We start from the raw sequence: 20,003 nt of genomic DNA, 5'->3' as shown, positions 1-20,003 counted from the left end.
GTGTATGTTGTGTGGAAGGTTGTGGTGGCAAATGAGGACATGGGTGTGGAGATATGGGTGTCTAGAACCTGTGGTGTGGAATGTTCGTTGAGTGTGGGAGAGGACTGATCTTTGGGAATTTTGGCATAGTGGTTACAGATGAGCTTTCCAGAGCCATGTCCTCAGATATGTGAGGGAAAGTCAGACTGGAGACTCTTCTTAGGGGAAGATTACATGGCAACCAATTCCTCCCAGTTCTGCGTCATTTCCCTTCTTGTGTGAATTAGGCCACAGACACCAAAATGCCCCTCTGCCCTAATACACATGGGGTAGTCACAGTACACAAGTGTCCACCCTGTTCCTTCTTTTCCATTTTTTCACTGTTGATAAAATGTTATTTTTGCATATATTTAATGACATCACCTGAGAGTTTCTGCATTGATATTCCAAAAAACATTAAAGTTTTCTTTATCTGCTTACCTCCCATCATCTTTTATTCCTACATTTAACACACTGATAGTATCACCCTCTGCAGAGTTACACCTACTGAAGGGTATAGCGATACTTGGGATTGAACTGCAAGAAACTTTTAGCCAGTATAGTAGCAACTAGTAGTTCCTGCTGGAAGCATAGTTATTACAGGAAAATAAACTGCATGCACAAATGCACAAACATACTCACCACTTAATGGAAACATCTTTGGAAATTTTGCTAAAGAATTCCATTTCTGCATTTTTATTTTCAGAACTCAAATCAAACTGAATAGAATTCTTATCAGAAGGACCAACATTCTGAAATAAAATGTATGCATTCATTGAAGGTCAATAATTACTACATAATCCTGATTCATGCCCCAAAATACTTGTATGTGCTGGTCATGTATCAAATTGGAGATGCCACCTTTAGGCAGACTTTGAAGCTATTGCAAAGACTGTATCTAACAAGTAACGATTCAGCACAGGAAAGCTTAAGATTCTTCTAGATTTTGCAAACAGCCAACATTGGTATTGTATACTATACAGAAATGCTCAAGCATTAGAAGTTCATCTAATTAATGATGTAGAAAGGTATGCATCACCTAAAGGTTGCTGACTAGGCATATGAAGCATTTCTGAATCCTGGCCTATAAGAAGAAGAGTTGGTTTTTATGACCCACTTTTCTCTACCAGAAGGAATCTCGAAGCAGCTTATAATTGCCTTCCCTTCCTTTCTCACAATAGACACCCCATGAAGTAGGTGAGGCTGAGAGAGCTTCTGACAGGACTGCTCAGTCATAACAGCACTATCAGGGCTGTTACAAGTCCAGGGTCATCCCACTGGCTGCACGTGGATTGGCAGGGAATCAAACCCAGATCACCAGATTAGAAGCTGCTGCTCTTAATCACTATACTATACTAGCTCTTCAGAGCTTCTTGGTTTACTCATCTCATCAATAGCAAACATTCACCTGATGAATGAGTTTAATGTAAAGGTAAAGGTATCCCCCTGTACAAGCACTGGGTCATGTCTGACCCTTGGGGTGATGCCCTCTAGTGTTTTCATGGCAGACTCAATATGGGGTGGTTTGCCAGTGCCTTCCTCAGTCATTACCGTTTACCCCCCAGCAAGCTGGGTACTCATTTTACCGACCTCGGAAGGATAGAAGACTGAGTCAACCTTGAGCTGGCTGCTGGGATCAAACTCCCAGCCTCATGGGCAGAGCTTTCAGGCTGCATGTCTGCTGCCTTACCACTCTGCGCCACAAGAGGCTCTGAGTTTAATGTAGCAGGCTTAGTAAAAAGAAATCAGAAAATTTAAACATATACAAACTATACGTATCCTCCAATCCAATGACGAGGATGTCAAACAAGCTAATTTTCTCATAGAATAGCCTATGTTATTAAATAAAAAATTTAATTTTGGAAAACATTTCAACTGAAAATCCCTAAATCCACATAGAAGTACATGACTGAAAGCAAGACCATTTAACAATATTGTAAGAGATTTTAACTGTTTACAAAGTTGGGTACAGTAGGTCTGAGAGTTTGCTTTTAGGTTCTTGTGTAAATCTGTAAACATTGTGTTTTACTGTTGTAAATAGATTTATGCCCAGAAAAATCCAAATGAAACAAAATTTGTAACAACCAGAATGCTTATTAAAGTTATGTACTGGCCTTTGTCCCCCTTCAAGGATCGCTGCCTTGTTGTGGCAAGGGGGCTTGCGTAGTTCAGTGAAGCTATGAGCTATGCCGTGCAGGGCCACCCAAGACGGACAGGTCATAGCTGAGAGCTCTGACAAAAGGTGACCCACTGGAGAAGGCAATGGCAAACCACTCCAGTATCTTTGCCATGAAAACTCTATGGACAGTTCCAATAGGCATAACGATATGACGCTGGAAGATGAGCCCCTCAGGTCGGAAGGTGTCCAATATGCTACTGGGGATGAGCAGACGGCTAGTACGAGTAGCGCCAGAATGAATGAAGCGGCTGGGCCAAAGCCGAAAGGACGCTCAGTTGTGGAGGGAACTGGTGGCGAAAAGACAGTCCGATGCTGTAAAGATTTTTATTCCATAGGAACCTGGAACGTCAGATCCATGAATCAAGGCAAGCTGGACGTGGTTAAACAAGAAATGAGAAGACTGAACATCGACATTTTAGGAATCAGTGAACTAAAATGGACAGGAATGGGTGAATTTAATTCAGATGACCATCAGGTATACTACTGTGGACAAGAATCTCGCAGAAGAAATGGAGTAGCATTCATAATCAATAAGAGAGTAGGAAAAGCAGTCTTGGGATACAATCCCCAAAATGACAGAATGATCTCAGTTCGAATCCAAGGCAAACCATTCAACATCACAGTGATCCAGGTCTACGCCCCAACCACTGCTGCTGAAGAGGATGATCAGTTCTATGAAGCCCTACAACACCTTCTAGAAGCAACGCCCAAAAATGATGGGCTTATCATCATGGGGGATTGGAATGCTAAAGTAGGAAGCCAAAAGATAACCGGGATAACAGGCAAGTTTGGCCTTGGAGTACAAAATGAAGCAGGGCACAGGCTGGTAGAATTTTGTCAAGAGAATACAATGGTCATAGCAAACACTCTTTTCCAGCAACCCAAGAGACGACTCTACACATGGACATCACCAGACGGTCAACACAGAAATCAGATTGACTATGTGCTCTGCAGCCAAAGATGGAAAAGTTCTATCCAGTCAATAAAAACAAGACCAGGAGCTGATTGTGGTTCAGATCATGAGCTTCTTGTTGCAAAATTTAGGCTTAAATTGAAGAAAGTAGGGAAAAGCACTAGGCCACTCAGGTATGAACTAAATCATATCCCTGACGAATACACAGTGGAGGTGACAAATAGATTTAAGGAATTAGATCTGATAGACAGAGTGCCTGAAGAACTATGGACGGAGGTTCGCAACATTGTACAAGAGGTAGCAACTAAAACCATCCCAAAGAAAAAGAAATGCAAGAAATCAAAATGGCTGTCTGAGGAAGCTTTACAAATAGCTAAGGAGAGAAGGGAAGTGAAAGGCAAGGGAGAAAGAGAAAGATACACCCAATTGAATGCAGAATTCCAGAGAAAAGCTAGAAGAGATAAGAATGCCTTCTTAAATGAACAGTGCAAACAAATAGAAGAAAACAATAGAATGGGGAGGACCAGAGATCTTTTCAAGAAAATTGGAGATATAAAGAGAACGTTTCATGCAAAGATGGGTATGATAAGGGACCAAAATGGTAGGGACCTCACAGAAGCAGAAGAGATCAAACAAAGGTGGCAAAATTATACAGAAGAACTATACAAGAGCGAGCTTAACATCCCTGATGACCACAATGGGGTAGTTACTGACCTGGAGCCAGACATCCTGGAATGTGAAGTCAAATGGGCCTTAGGAAGTCTGAGCAACGATAAAGCTAGTGGTAGTGACAGCATTCCAGTTGAACTATTCAAAATCTTAAAGGACGATGCAGTAAAAGTGCTACACTCAATATGCCAGCAAATTTGGAAAACTCAACAATGGCCACAGGATTGGAAAAGGTCAGTTTACATTCCAATCCCAAAGAAGGGCAATGCCAAAGAATGTTCAAACTACCGCACCATCGCACTAATTTCTCATGCTAGCAAAGTTATGCTCAAAATCCTACAAGCTAGGCTCCAGCAATATGTGGACCGAGAACTTCCAGAAGTACAGGCAGGATTTCGAAGAGGCAGAGGAACTAGAGATCAAATTGCCAACATACGCTGGATCATGGAGAAAGCTAGGGAGTACCAGAAGAACGTCTACTTCTGCTTCATTGACTATGCTAAAGCCTTTGATTGTGTGGAGCACAACAAATTGTGGCAAGTTCTTAAAGAGATGGGAATACCAGAGCATCTTATTTGTCTCTTGAGAAATTTATATGCAGGTCAAGAAGCAACAGTGAGAACTGAACATGGAATCACTGACTGGTTCAAAATTGAGAAAGGAGTTCGGCAAGGCTGTATACTGTCGCCTTGCCTATTTAACTTGTATGCAGAGCACATCATGAGAAATGCGGGATTAGAGGAGTCACAAATTGGGATCAAGATTGCAGGGAGAAATATCAACAACCTCAGATATGCAGATGATACCACTCTAATGGCAGAAAGTGAAGAGGAACTAAAGAGCCTGTTGATGCGGGTGAAGGAGGAGAGTGCCAAAGTTGGCTTGAAACTCAACATCAAGAAAACAAAGATCATGGCATCCGGCCCTCTCAATTCCTGGCAAATAGAAGGGGAAGAAATGGAGATAGTGACAGATTTTATTTTCCTGGGCTCCAAGATCACTGCAGATGGGGACTGCAGCAAAGAAATTAAAAGACGCTTGCTCCTGGGGAGGAAAGCTATGGCAAATCTAGACAGCATCCTAAAAAGCAGAGACATCACCCTGCCAACAAAAGTGCGTTTAGTCAAGGCTATGGTCTTCCCAGTTGCAATGTATGGCTGCGAAAGTTGGACCATAAGGAAGGCCGAGCGTCAAAGAATTGAGGCTTTTGAACTCTGGTGCTGGAGAAGACTCTTGCGAGTCCCTTGGACTGCAAGGCGAACAAACCGGTCAGTCCTAGAGGAGATCAGCCCTGACTGCTCTTTAGAAGGCCAGATCCTGAAGATGAAACTCAAATATTTTGGCCACCTCATGAGAAGGAAGGACTCCCTGGAGAAGAGCCTAATGCTGGGAGAGATCGAGGGCAAAAGAAGAAGGGGACGACAGAGAATGAGGTGGATGGATGGAGTCACTGAAGCAGTAGGTGCAAACTTAAATGGACTCCGGGGAATGGTAGAGGACAGGAAGGCCTGGAGGATCATTGTCCATGGGGTCGCGATGGGTCGGACACGACTTCGCACATAACAACAACAACAACAACTGGCCTTTGTGGTATCTTCTATATAAACTGGTCCAATAATCTCTGAATCTCCCAGAACTGGAATTCAGGGGAATCTGCTTTTTCCCTTTTCAGCAAAGCCCTGAAAGAAGCTTTGAAATGTAACCCTCCCCTAGAAGTCAATTTAAATAGAATAGGAATAATATGTGTGCTTACATAGGATTAGTTTCTACAGGGTATGCCAGTGTTCTCTATACTTATGTAATGCTTTGTTTAATCAGGTCCAGAGTGATTCTTAAATAAAAGTTTTAATTAGTATATTGATAGAAAATACAGAGTGTTTCTTTGAACCTGGACAAACCTCAATGTGTTCCTTAGTCATCAATCAACTCTGATTTAGTTGTTAATGCACAGTTTTAATTGTCAGAGGTTTTAATCTTCATGTGACTGTTTAAAGTAATACCCTCTTACATGTAGGTCCCAGTGACCGAAGGTTGTGGCAATTAATATAGTAATGTTTTATTCTGAAAGAATGCACTTTCAACATGACTGCTAAATTTAATCATATATCAACCATAAAGCTAGGGGAGAAATAATCAAGCCACTTACTTTGAACAGACGTAACGTTTCTTTGCTTGTAAGTAGCTGGAAACCTAATTCAGTACATCCACAAGGAAGACATTCATAAAATTCTGGATCTTTATGTAGCATAGAATAAAGAACTATAAGAAAACCTCCTGATTCTGAAAGCACTCTAAATAGGAAAAACAACCCATTTAACATATTGTTGAAAAGAAAAGAAATGAAGTAAAAAGACTAAAGCATACATTTAAAAGCAGCACAGTCCTGTTTCAAGATAAATAAAATAAATGAAGTGGTCTATTTAAAACATTCACTAGCCCACATTTCCCAAGTAACTAAAACTCCAAGGTGAAAACAGACATTTTTTAAAAGTTACACTGGACACTTAAGATCAAATTCAGAGATTTCTTTCCCCCTTCCAAAAGGCTACCAGAGTAATCATCTTGTAAAACAGAATTAAAATTCAATTTGTTCTTAGCCGGTTGATCACAGCAAGCCAAAAACCCTTGATACAGTGCTTGTTGCTACTGGCATTACTGGTAGCAGCTTTCATATATGTCACTAGTCCTCCAAAGTTAATAAAATGCCCTTCAAAGTTGAATGTGTATGCTGACTGCTAGGTGAGAGTCATTCTTCACGATAAGCTCAGGCACTGAAAGTTTCATTAAATGTATCCTGCTTGCACTTATTACAGAACTGTATAAGCACATTCATTATTGAACATTATCAATGGAATATGTACTCCTGCAAAGTACTATAACTCTTCGTAACTGTTGCACAGGGACACGCCATGGAGCAAATACACACCTCATTAAGATCTCATTAAGTACTACACATTCAGTACATAAACAAAATGGTTGCTGATTGTGCATATTCTATTTAATAGCAAGGATACTTTCATATGCACAATTCTAGGGCATACTGTGTTGTCCATAACACCAAAGTGAATGATACAGTTCCTGCTGACATATCTCAATGTTCCCTGAACATTTGATCAAGACAAGGAATTTAATTGTATCTTAACAACATAATTGCTCTAGAGTGACCACTGATAACAGACAGTTTAATAAATAAATATTTACCTTTCTTGAATTGAGCAACTGTATAAATAGCGCAGGCTGCAGGCCCAGACTTGTGGACTGTAGATGTGAGTGATTCCACTCAACCAGCTAAAGAGAGGAAAATAAAATTGATGGAATTAATGCCATAGCAGATGTTTCTTTAAATGGAACTGACAGGTTATTGAAACATGAACATATGCATCTTTACTCTTTGTGATGCTAAACTCAAGCCAAGTATATAGGAGAAATACTTACATGCCAATCAATGGTAATGTGTAAGCTTTGGGGTCAGATTCCAAAACTAGAAGTAGTTTCCTGGTCTGGTCCATAGTAAGATATCTGTAAGCAAGAATGTACATATTGTATACTGACCTATAACAGCTGATTCTCAATCCACTGAAGCATAAAACTGGAAAGGTCAAGGTCAAGAGAGTAGCGGGCCAGGCATTTTTCTATCTTCGCCAGGCCCGGCTACTAGTGCCCTACCTATCCCCTGACCACTTGGCCACAGTGATCCATGCGACAGTCACCTCCAGAATAGATTTCTGTAATTCACTCTACGCAGGCCTACCCTTGTCCCTGACCCGGAAACTACAGCTGGTGCAAAATGCAGCTGCCAGGGTCCTCATTAGAACATCTTGGAGGGCCCACATCCAGCTGGTGCTGAGGCAGCTGCATTGGCTGCCAATTGCTGCCTGGATCCGGTTCAAGGTTTTGGTTTTAACCTTCAAGGCCATACGCGGGTTGGGACCCACATACCTGAGGGACTGCTTACTGCTCTATGCCCCCCGCAGGGCCTTACACTCTGCGGGTGAGAACCTGTTGGTCGTCCCCAGCCCGAAGGAAGCGCACCTAGCCTCGACCAGGGCCTTTTCGGTCCTGGCCCCTACCTGGTGGAATGAGCTCCCGGGTGAACTGCGGGCCCTGTGGGATTTGTCAGCTTTCCGCAGGGCCTGTAAAACGGAGCTCTTCTACCAGGTCTATGGTTGAGGCTGGGGTCAGCTAATCAGGGACATCTCTTTCCCCCCCCAGGAGTTGGAGTGTACGCTACTCCCCCATGCTTTCCTCTTCACCTCTTTGATAATTGGGGGAGGGATGGGATTTTTAGCCATCATGTTAGTAGTTTGATGTTTTAATGGGAATCTTAATGGGGTTAGTTGTTGTGACCTGCCTTGAGCCTGTCGGGAGAGGCGGGAAATATTATTATTATTATTATAAACATTTGCTCATTTTGATGGTGTTCAGCTAGCGCCTGCTAATTCAGTTGAGTCTTGTGGTTATACATGATACAACATTGCTGCTAGACAAATGTATGTAGCTGCACAAAACGCCTTCTTCCAACCCTAGCCCAGAAGACACCCGCCTATCTTGCCTGGCCACCTGATCCACATCATGGTAACACTGAGATTAGGCTACTGTAGTGCACTTTACATAGTATTATTCTGGAGACTCCTATAAGTAGATTATACCACAGCTTGGTTATTATCAGGATACAGATGGAGCTATTCTTAAGTCACTCCATTGGCTGCCCATCAGATACTAGGCTCAATTTAAGTTCCATACATTAAGCTACAAAGCCCTCAATGGCTATGGTCCTTCATGACTACAATACTGCCTCTCCACATCAGCTTCCCTCATCTGAACAGAGCCTTCTATGGGTGCCACCCTCCAGATGGACCAAATCAACTGCTTAGACATGTGCATTCGGTGTTGTGGCTCCTACCTTGTGAAATGGTTTGCCTGATGATGTCAGGAAGGCTTCGACCCTTCTAGCTTTTTGCAAGCTATGAAAAGCTGAATTATTCAAAAGGGCTTTCTGCACAGGTAATAGGGCTGCAGTGTAATGATGTGGCTCAGAGAAAGCCCTGGGGTGAAGGGACAGGAACTGTGGACTATACCACTATGGTTGCTATAAGTAGGCTCCTGTTATGTGATTTCTGTTTTTGTTTAATGTGTTACATTACTACTTATACTATGCATCGCCTCTGGCTGCTTTTCCAGAATTCTACAATGCCTAAAATATTGTCTTTTGGACGTCCCACTTTGTGGGCTGTATGAGGGAGGTGCACTACAAATAAAATAAAAAGCATATAATACTTTTAAGGTATTATATAAGACTAGTAATCAAGCCCATTGCAGTTCTAAATGCAATGGGCGCTAGCAGTGAGTGTGGGTTGGGGGGTGCTGGCAGGGGCCCATGGAAGCGGACGTGCAGCCATAAATGACTAAACTAATTATCGAAGTTGGGCCGACTGGTCAACGGGGCGAACTGAGATCGGGTGGCGGCGCCGCGCCGGCAGCCAGAAGGCCGGCGGCCCCCGCCCCCCAGGCTCTCTGAAGCCCTGCCCGGCCGCCCCCCCACCCCACCCGATGCTCTCCGACGCTGCGAAGTCCATGGACATCTGGAGGGCCGCAGTTTGACTACCCTTGTTCTAAACCTTCACCAAAAAAGATACATCCAAGAGGACTTGGTGAAGACACCAGCTGCCCTTGGTGAATAGATAGGCCCACAAGTGGAGCCACAGAGATCTTGGAGACAGCCCAAAGTCCTTATCTTCAAAACCCTCCCCAGCCTTTACCTTCCCCCTCTCAAAGCCCTCTGCTTACAAGCTTACCCCAAACTAAGCCAATGGCAGCCTCCTGCCGCCTCTAAAGATCCTGGTATCTATCCCTTTGTGCCTCTTATGCCTTTAAGGGTCTCCTAGAAAGTCGATGGGACAGCAGCTCTCAGACTTCCTTCAAATGCTTCCTCAGAACTCTTCCATGCTGTTCAGCCATGACTCAATCCTAATCACCTGGAACTGAAATGAAAGCATATTCCCCTCCATTTGTTCCCACCTCCACTTGCCTTCCCTCCTTTGCTCCGCCTTTGCTCCGACGCTGCGAAGCCGCTCCAGCAGCCAGGAGAGGGCCGGCCGCCCCCCCACCCCACCCGACGCTCTCCGAAGCCCTCTCCTGGCTGCTGGAGCGGCTGCGCAGCGTCTCCGACGCTGCGAAGCCGCTCCAGCAGCCAGGAGAGGGCCGGCCGCCCCCCCACCCCACCCGACGCTCTCCGAAGCCGTCTCCTGGCTGCTGGAGCGGCTGCGCAGCGTCTCCGACGCTGCGAAGCCGCTCCAGCAGCCAGGAGAGGGCCGGCCGCCCCCCCACCCCACCCGACGCTCTCCGAAGCCGTCTCCTGGCTGCTGGAGCGGCTGCGCAGCGTCTCCGACGCTGCGAAGCCGCTCCAGCAGCCAGGAGAGGGCCGGCCGCCCCCCCACCCCACCCGACGCTCTCCGAAGCCGTCTCCTGGCTGCTGGAGCGGCTGCGCAGCGTCTCCGACGCTGCGAAGCCGCTCCAGCAGCCAGGAGAGGGCCGGCCGCCCCCCCACCCCACCCGACGCTCTCCGAAGCCCTCTCCTGGCTGCTGGAGCGGCTGCGCAGCGTCTCCGACGCTGCGAAGCCGCTCCAGCAGCCAGGAGAGGGCCGGCCGCCCCCCCACCCCACCCGACGCTCTCCGAAGCCGTCTCCTGGCTGCTGGAGCGGCTGCGCAGCGTCTCCGACGCTGCGAAGCCGCTCCAGCAGCCAGGAGAGGGCCGGCCGCCCCCCCACCCCACCCGACGCTCTCCGAAGCCGTCTCCTGGCTGCTGGAGCGGCTGCGCAGCGTCTCCGACGCTGCGAAGCCGCTCCAGCAGCCAGGAGAGGGCCGGCCGCCCCCCCACCCCACCCGACGCTCTCCGAAGCCCTCTCCTGGCTGCTGGAGCGGCTGCGCAGCGTCTCCGACGCTGCGAAGCCGCTCCAGCAGCCAGGAGAGGGCCGGCCGCCCCCCCACCCCACCCGACGCTCTCCGAAGCCGTCTCCTGGCTGCTGGAGCGGCTGCGCAGCGTCTCCGACGCTGCGAAGCCGCTCCAGCAGCCAGGAGAGGGCCGGCCGCCCCCCCACCCCACCCGACGCTCTCCGAAGCCCTCTCCTGGCTGCTGGAGCGGCTGCGCAGCGTCTCCGACGCTGCGAAGCCGCTCCAGCAGCCAGGAGAGGGCCGGCCGCCCCCCCACCCCACCCGACGCTCTCCGAAGCCGTCTCCTGGCTGCTGGAGCGGCTGCGCAGCGTCTCCGACGCTGCGAAGCCGCTCCAGCAGCCAGGAGAGGGCCGGCCGCCCCCCCACCCCACCCGACGCTCTCCGAAGCCCTCTCCTGGCTGCTGGAGCGGCTGCGCAGCGTCTCCGACGCTGCGAAGCCGCTCCAGCAGCCAGGAGAGGGCCGGCCGCCCCCCCACCCCACCCGAGGCTCTCTGGAGCCTTCCCCTGGCCTGACGCAGCCCCTGGCCTGACGCTGCGCGCGGCTCGCAGTTGCTGGCGGCGGGAATCAGAGGGACCAATCGGCAGGCGCTTCGCGCCTGCCAATTGGTCCCTCTGATTGTCTGTCATGAGGAAGGGTCCAATCTGGACCCTTCCTCATCCCGGACACATCCCGCCCCAGAACCCCTTACTGTCTTATTTAGTCCGTGGCGCCCGCGGCGCCACGGGCGGTTTACAGACTAGATTCAAAGCCCTTTCGTCAGAATGGGTTTTGAAAGGCCCCCAATCTCCTTCTCCCCCCTCCCTCCCAGCGGCGAGGTCACAGGTGTGGTTCTAGGCCTGGGGGGGGAGGCGTCCTTCCCCCCTCCCCCCGGCCATGTTGCAGCCTTCCGAGGCCGCGGGTGTGCCTCTGGGCCGGGGGGGGGGAGGCCTCCTTGCCGCCCCCCACTCCCCCCCCGGCCTCCTTCTCTACTCACGCCATTGCGCCGCTTCCCTGGAGGCCACTTTGCGCCTTCCGATTGGGCCCGGACAGGCCCCGTCCACTCTCTGCCCACTTAGGCCTTAGCCTTTTATTTAACAGCGACCCACTGTTAAAGATACTGTGGTTTTGAACAGAAGTGCATGAGCTTTAACACTGAGCCTCTCAAGAACACTATCTAAAGACTTTGGACAGCACTCCTCAGTCCACATAACCGAAAAAATGATTTCTTGTGCTTAATTGAAAATGTTTAAAATATTTATATTCCGCTTTTACAAGTTTACCATAGCTAACAGAAATTGAAACAATAACAAAAACCTTACGCATAATCAAATATGTGATTTACAGATCAACCCAAAATTATTTAACTCACTTGTATGCATACCAGCTTTATTCCCAGAGACTATAGAACTGAGCAGTATTCATAGTTAGATTTTCATGTGTTACTGAAAATATTTCTGTACGGTAACCATACGGTTTAATAATCATAAAGAGGATTTTCATAATCACTACATAGCAGTACCAGCAAAACATTTCACAGGATGGCTGTCATCTATGTGGAAAAGAAATTTTGTACATACTACTTGGAGAAGCTACCATGCATGAGATTTTCGAATTTTTACTACAGAGAAAACATCTGCAATGTAAGAATATCACACTTAAATTTTCTATACACAGCTGTCACAGTAAAAAAAACTTGGAACACATACAGGGTTGCATATCATTCATATAAAAACTGATGAAGAGACCCACAAAACAGAATCATGGAGTTGAAAAGGACTTCCAGGTTCATCCAATCCAACCCCCTGCAGAAAGCAGGAAATTCACAACTACCTGCCCACCCAGTGACCAAATGATGATCCCTCCCCCCCAAAAAACCCAGAATCCCTGGGCACTCTGACCTGAAGGAAATTTGCCTCCCAACCCCAGGTTAGGATATAATAAATAATTCTATTACAAGTTAAGAACTTCCAGTCACAAGTCATTTATGCAGAAATCAGGAAAGATTAACTTTCCATATAATTATATGACATGAGAGAGATTCAGTGTAATATGCTTTCTTCCATTCTGGCAGCATTCTTAGAATGCATATGTTGATAGTCTCCTACCAGCTCAAATAAGCAGATGCTATGTGGAAACAACTGAATTATAAATGCAGTTCCTTAACTTACCCATATTTGCAGGTGCCTTGAACATGTGCAATGTTCATATGACTATTTAGGTTTCTGGCAAGTGCAGTAGGAATTATTGGTACGGAATTTACAGGAGTATACTTCAAAGTGTTAGCCAAAGTAACAGCTGCCCAATGAAAATCAAAATTCAGACTGTCCATATTCTCTGCAGAAGACACATAAAGTCTCAAGGTGAGCAATTTGGAAGGATCCAGAGAGTCACGGCCATTCAAATTCTGTTGAAGTATCTATAAATAAACATAAATTTAATCAAGATCAGTCACAGCCATAACATTACTAGTATTTAGTTTCAACCGAGTAGCCGCGTTGATCTGAAGCAACAGATCAAAGTTTGAGTCCAGTGGTATAAGGCCGACAAGGTTTAATTCTGGTTAATTATTTGATTTATTGCCCACCACTCCCAGACTGGCTGGCTCATGGCGGGTTACATAACAACCTCCCCCATAAAATCATTAAAAAACCAACCCTTATAGAACCCTCAGCAGCAAGAGCTACTTTAAGCCTACTGCCCCCTTCCCATTACCCCACAGCTCAACAACCCCCCTCCATCTAGTGCCTCAGGGGGAGATATGTGATGGGGAGTCAGCCTGATGTTTCCACTATAGCAAGGAGGGGCTCATAGTTGCCCTGGCCTCAACAAAAGACATGGTGGAAGAGCTCCATCTTGCAGCCCTGCAGAACTAAGGAAGATCCTGTATAAGCTTTCCTGTTCATGCACACTTTCAGATACCCACACATCTGAGAAAGCGTACATGCACACACAAGCTTACAGCCATAATTAAACCTTATTGGTCTTAAAGATGCCACTGGACTCAAACTTTGTTCTATTACTAGTATTTGTTCAAGACTTAGGTAGAACTGTTTCTATGCTAAGTTTCTATACTTGGCAAGTGAAGGAGCTTCAACTAAAAATAACTTCAAAGAAAGAACATTCAATAATCCAGGGACGTTCTTACTATCTTAAGAAAACAAACTACAGGATCTGAGAGTGGAGAAATAGAAAAGGCCAGAAAACTAGGTTTCCCTTCTATATCTGTAATGAATATATTGCTTCAGAATTGACTATAAATGGCAGCAGTATATTAATGCAATAAATCTGTTCTTCATTATCAACAGTTCTTACTTTAAAAGCCAAGCTGAAATCCTCAGGACTGTGTACTATAATGTCACTTGATGAAGATCCCCAAACATTTACAGTGCATGGAATTAAAAAATCTCCAGGAAGAGGTGCAGTGGGTATTTTCTCCAAGCTACCAGTTACTTCACGACCTGGATCAAAACGGTCTATTGTTATAGAAACGCCTTTGCAATCTGTACCAGAGAAAAGCCAAGGACAGTGTAAGTCAACATATGATCATTGAATTCTAATTTCATAATGACGGGAATGAAACCAAGAATGCAGCCATTTGTCAGCCCTATGGTCCTAGGGTATACTTTTTGCTCAAGTCTGAAAAATCCTGTATTAATTCAAGCCATGCCCAGAATTATCAGATAGCTTTCGGGAATGTGGACAGTGCAAAGGATGACGTGCTTGCTTCCACAAAACAGGTTCCTGGGGCAATCTGTGGTCTTTTGGGTGTTGTCATAGAATTTCAAGTTACAGGGCAGAAAAAGATCTCAAAGGAGTTGCTTATTTAAATGGCTACTTAGAAGTCATCTGAATCTCATCTTGGATGCAACTAATTAAGTTCTGGAGAAAAAGCACTACATGTGTAAGGAACTGACTGCCTATTGACCATATTCACATGAATGAGGAACAGTTTCAACACAGCACCCAGTCAGCATGCATAAAAATGATGCTATTAAAATTCATATATACACACATGCATGTACCACCAGTTCACAAAAAATTCAAACCAAATCAGAAAAGAATTGAAACCAATGATTATGTCTATGTTTATCTCTTTGAATCTTAGAATAATCGTTACTGAACTAAAGGCTGTTTTTCCAATATAAAAGAATCACAGGGAAAGACTTCCTGGGGGATTTTTAAAATAAATGACACAATAAGTCAAGAACAGTATTCACCACCACGTATATCTCATTGGACCCTGATGCTAGGAAGTCCCTTAAAATCACTACCATAAACTTGAATTTATTCAACAGGTTTACTGGTAGTTAAGTGTGCACAAGAAAACAGGCTTAGCCTTCAGTTTGATTAATATCTCTGTATGAGTATTAAGTAAACACTAAAAGTCTCTTGTTTCTATGTAGATATAATTATGTAGGACATGTGATTTATAGTAGCAGCTATCTAGTGTTTTGGTCCTGGTTTATATAAAGGCTTTTTAATTGAAAACCAATAAGCTAGGGTGATAATAGCATCTTATTAGAAAATCTATTAATATTATAATGAAAAAACCCAATCAACTATTTATTTAAGACTACTCTGATTTAATGTAAATTAAGTTGAACCAAATTGTAATAGAAAGCTAAGATTTAGGGGTTTTTTTAAGCTAGGAAGAAGGAATCAGAGATCCTATCCATCCCTGGGCAAAAGGCCTGCTCCTATTTCAGCCTGGAGAAAAGGAGGTTGAGAGGGGACATGATAGCCCTCGTTAAGTATTTTAGAGGTTGTTATTTGGAGGAGGGAAGGATGCCGTTCCCATTGGCTGCAGAGGAAAGGACACGTAGTAATGGGTTTAAACTACAAGTACAACGATATAGGCTAGATATCAGGAAAAAAATTTTCACAGTCAGAGTAGTTCAGCAGTGGAGTAGGCTGCCTAAGGAGGTGGTGAGCTCCCCCTCACTGGCAGTCTTCAAGCAAAGGTTGGATACACACTTTTCTTGGATGCTTTAGGATGCTTAGGGCTGATCCTGCGTTAAGCAGGGGGTTGGACTAGATGGCCTGTATGGCCCCTTTTAACTCTATGATTTGCTTGTCTTACCAAGTATTAAGGATGAAAATCAGCAAATGCAAGCAGCACTAAACACTAGTTACTATCTAGATGTGTTATATCTGAGCACCTAGGAAGCAGAAACATACTTCAATGCAGTACTGTGGTTTGAGTGACAGACTCAGACTACCACACCACAAAAAGCCTGGTAGCTATCCTCTTGGCACAAGCCTACCTCACAAGGGTGCTATGAGATAATGAAAGAAACAAGAATCAATTTATTAACGTGAACCAAGTCCAGTAGCACCTTAATGGCCAATAAGGTTTCCAAGAAACAAACTTTTGGATGTCAGCTCCCTTCATCATATACCAGGATCGGACAAAGGGTGCTTTAACCATGGAATTGTTATGTGCTACTGGACTCAAATCTTACTCTTCTACTGCACGGCTACCCACCTGAAATGAAATATAATACCTTGAGCTCATTAAAGGAAGGCTGGTATATACAACATACAATATTTGAAATAGGGGGAAAATGCTCATTATTCTAGAGACAGAATAGTAATAGTAGATAGGCTGCTGACAGGGAGAGTTGGGCAGAAAAGGGATCCTGGGAAGCCAGCAGACTTACAGTTAGGGTGACTGAAGAAGCCAAAGAGGCTTATGCTGAATTTAATTAACTCAAGCAACCAATTAAACCTTTGGCTACAGTTCTCTGGTTGCTCTAAACCTTGTAGAAACAGCTCCCTGTTTCAAAACAGACCATTTATTTATTTGATTTTATTATATTTACATACTGCCCTGCATTACAACTCAGGGTGTTTTACATAGAACTTAAAGATAAATATATAATAATCCAGAATAACATCAATTGAACAACAGTGGTTTCATAACAATTCATAAGTAACAGTTGCAATGTTAACATCAACTATGTCTCCTGTCTAGCTTAGTTTTGTCCAGCCAGCCATGTTAGATCTTATTTGGTTCATTTTGGCCTGACTCTTTTAGGCCCATTATGCACGGCCGCCGAAACGGCAATTTCAGGTCACATGGAAAACGCGGAGGGGGAAGACGCGAAACACACCAGTTATGCACGGGACGGAGCGCAACGGTGGCAAAACCCAGAGTAACCGATTATGCACGCGGTGATCCTGGCGCCGCTTCTGGTTGCGCCCCAGTCACCCAGAAGCTGCGCTTTCTTCCGCATTTCGCTAACACGGCTTTTTCAGCAGCATGCACCTAAACTGTGGCCGGTTACAGCCGGTACCATGTGTTATCGGTGATTTTAGTCGCCGCCATTCCACCCCGAATGTGCGTTATTGCATAATGGGTCTAGGGCAGGACACAAAGGGAAAGAAGCTGCAGCCTCCCTCTCCATAGCAGTGATGCCCCTTAATGTTTCTCCTTCCGAGGCTGCTGAACTGGAACCCTCTTGCCCAGGGTTGAGAGGAGTCTGACTCTGGCTGGGCTACCAGCTTTGAACTCCTTGGGTGCAAACCAGTTATCCTCCCTCTTAGCCCCCTCAGAGCAGCTGCCCAACGAGGCCGGCAGAAGGGAGCCCCAGCTGCTCCCTGGCTGCCCAGGTGCAGCCTCTCTGGCCTGCTGCCACAGGGTAAGGTGGGGCCTTAAGTTCCCCAGGGGGAGTCCCGCCTGGGCTGGCCACGTTTCCCTCCCTGCCAGCTAAAGTCTAGTTCTCACTGCTTATGCTGAGATACTCTGCCATAAAGCACCAAGTTTTATGAAAGCTCAATCTTTTGAGTTCCGCTGAATTCTCCTGGTTTCTAGAAAGTAGGCTAAGGCTATAACAATCCAAATCAGAATTAACTCAAATCAGACTGACTCTCTCTTCAGTATATAGCTAGAATATATTAACTGCCTCTCAGCTATTGTTGGTCAATCAGAGCAGCCTGCCACTCTGGCTCTCTATGCCTAATGAAGATTCTTAACCATTCACTGCTGCTGTTACTTCAACACTGGAAGCTGTTCTCAAAGTGCTGTCCATCACAGTTTTCCTTAGCCAATAGGTTCATTTCTGGTGCTAGCCCATATTGTATCCCAAGGACAGAACAAAATTTCATAACATGTTGGGGAAAGTAGTAGCTTATGACATCTTTCATTACAAAAAGTAGAAGATGAAAAAAAGCTTGGTGACCTACGGGGTACCGGCTTTGATTCCCTGCTCCTCCACATGCAGCCAGCTGGATGACCTTAGGCTCACCAAAGCACTGATAAAGCTGTTCTGATGGAACAGTGATATCCAGGCTATCTCAGCCTCACCTACCTCACAGGGTGTCTGTTGTGCAGAGAAGAAAGGGGATTGTAAGCCGCTGAGACTCCTTCTGGTAGAGAAAAGCAGCATATAAGAAACAACTCTTCTTCTATTCTTCTATTGGTCAGAGCTCTATCAATGTACAGTATTTTGGTTGCTGACTATCTTTTGTACTACTAACAAGATAATATTGTTATAAAAACAAAACTGGGAAATACTCCCATTTAATAAAAAATGAAATAGCTGGTCATTCTGACAGGACACTTACCTTCATCTATTGTAAGTGTTCCAACTAGAAAACATGTGAAGGGGTTTCTTCGACTTTGCTTAGCATGACGATGGGCAAGTTGCAGAGTTTTTTCAGTCATAAGTAACTTAGGGTTCCTGGAGAGGGAAAAGGGATTTTTTTAAAAGGAAACAATTCTCCATTGATCACCTCCATGTACATCTTTCTAAGATCGTAGCGTAACCGCCAATGAAAATAAACTTGCTTGACTTCACTACACAGAAAGTATCTATAAGGACAGCGAATGTTCCCCCCACTACATTAACCTTAGCAGTTCATCTTGAGTCAGGTTTATTACTGTGATGATAGAAGTCACATGAAGTACATGGGGAGAATACCAGAGAAAAACTTTAACCAACAGCACTATCATAAGTTTTACAATCTCATACCTATGACAATTTAGATTGGCTCCAGAGCTTTCTCCAATAGGTGCTGGATTCCAGAGTGCACATTTTGATGGAGGAAAGCTGAAGGGTACCATTTCCCCTGAAACAACTCTGCTGAAAAAAAGAAATCACATATTTACATTTTTGTGAGAGATGAAGGTTAACAGTTTCCAAGTCAAATCATACTATGTTTTCTCAAAGTAGAAGCACAGAATTTTCTCCTTTATGATGGAAAAGCCAGATCACTATTTTTGAAATATAATTATGTGTGCTCCCCCCAAGTCATTTAAAAATTAACAAAACATGCATGTACTTTCTCGTATTGTCTATTTTAGGAATAGTTGCCTACAAAACAATTTATTACAAACTTGTCTAAAATTCAGCTACCAAGCTTGTCTAACATTTTACTGGCAAAAGTACTAACTATTTCTATCAATTTTATGAAACACTGAACATTTAAGAATGGCATATTTCCAATGGAAGAATAAAGTCCTAGAAAATTCCTTCCCACATTTCTGGTAACTCTAAAAATAAATATTACAAAGCAATATATTTTTTCAAATAAGTTATTTGGTGAAAATTTTCTTCTCATTTGTTACATGTTAATTTGCTCAATAACAAAAATACTATTAAAGATGGTATTTCCAAGGATTCCAGTAATGTAATGCAAAGTTTAGCTGATGTGGGAAAAAGTCAAGATACAATAGTACTTGACTAGCTTCAAGATGTCTTAATAAAAACAAAACACATATATAATCCAACAAAAATTAGACTGTAAATGAAGCACATAGTTCAAAGCAAAGGTGCCAGTACTAACAAATATGTATAGCTGTGTTTATTCAGGGGAACACATTACCATTCTCCAAATCCAAGTTCACACTTTCCACAATTCTAGTTTCCTTATACTCATAACTGAACAGACTTGTATGACAAATATGTGTATATTTTTAATAGAGCTTTCAAAGCACATTCCAATTTTATTATCAGTACAGAGGTGGCCTGTTTTTCCTAGTAAACATTTCCAGAAAGTTATCAACGCAGAACCTGTGAATCCTCATTAAATAAACTTATACCAGAAAGAAACAGAGAAAGTGAGATAAGAAGTCTGATGGTGGCATTGATTGCACAATTTGACAAATCAGAACTTTACAGTAAAGTTCAGTTCTGAACCTGGCTTTCCTACATCCAAAATGAGCATAATAGCCACTACTACATTTTGTACTACCTGTTGAATATTTGCCTGAAATACAGCTGTCAAAAGAGAGAAACCCTAACAGAAAACCGGGAATACCTATTTGCATAGCTTGAGCTTTTTGATGCGGG

General features: G+C 44.4%; 1 protein-coding gene across 6 annotated transcripts in view; it reads right to left on the bottom strand.

Annotated features, from left to right (window-relative positions):
• The window catches only part of STIL (STIL centriolar assembly protein), a 38,914-nt gene that overhangs the window by 18,467 nt on the left and 444 nt on the right, over positions 1 to 20,003 (bottom strand). For 2 of the 6 annotated variants that reach the window (XM_077333831.1, XM_077333828.1), the window contains exons 2-9: positions 18,684 to 18,794; positions 18,277 to 18,392; positions 14,023 to 14,210; positions 12,879 to 13,126; positions 7,215 to 7,298; positions 6,981 to 7,067; positions 5,926 to 6,070; positions 661 to 770 (exon numbers count right to left, since the gene is read on the bottom strand). In XM_077333831.1, coding sequence (XP_077189946.1) covers positions 661 to 770; positions 5,926 to 6,070; positions 6,981 to 7,067; positions 7,215 to 7,298; positions 12,879 to 13,126; positions 14,023 to 14,210; positions 18,277 to 18,392; positions 18,684 to 18,775 — 1,070 coding nt within the window. In that variant the 5' untranslated portion in view covers positions 18,776 to 18,794. Of the gene's footprint in view, positions 1 to 660; positions 771 to 5,925; positions 6,071 to 6,980; positions 7,068 to 7,214; positions 7,299 to 9,574; positions 9,790 to 12,878; positions 13,127 to 14,022; positions 14,211 to 18,020; positions 18,039 to 18,276; positions 18,393 to 18,683; positions 18,795 to 19,971; positions 19,988 to 20,003 lie in introns of those variants that run through there. The other 4 variants (XM_077333830.1, XM_077333827.1, XM_077333832.1 and 1 more) reach the window with 4 other exon arrangements.

The sequence above is a fragment of the Paroedura picta genome, chromosome 4, assembly GCF_049243985.1.
Source record: "Paroedura picta isolate Pp20150507F chromosome 4, Ppicta_v3.0, whole genome shotgun sequence".
Classification (NCBI taxonomy): domain Eukaryota; kingdom Metazoa; phylum Chordata; class Lepidosauria; order Squamata; family Gekkonidae; genus Paroedura; species Paroedura picta.
Note: the sequence above shows the minus strand (reverse complement) of the source record. Positions and strands in the feature narration are given on the sequence as shown.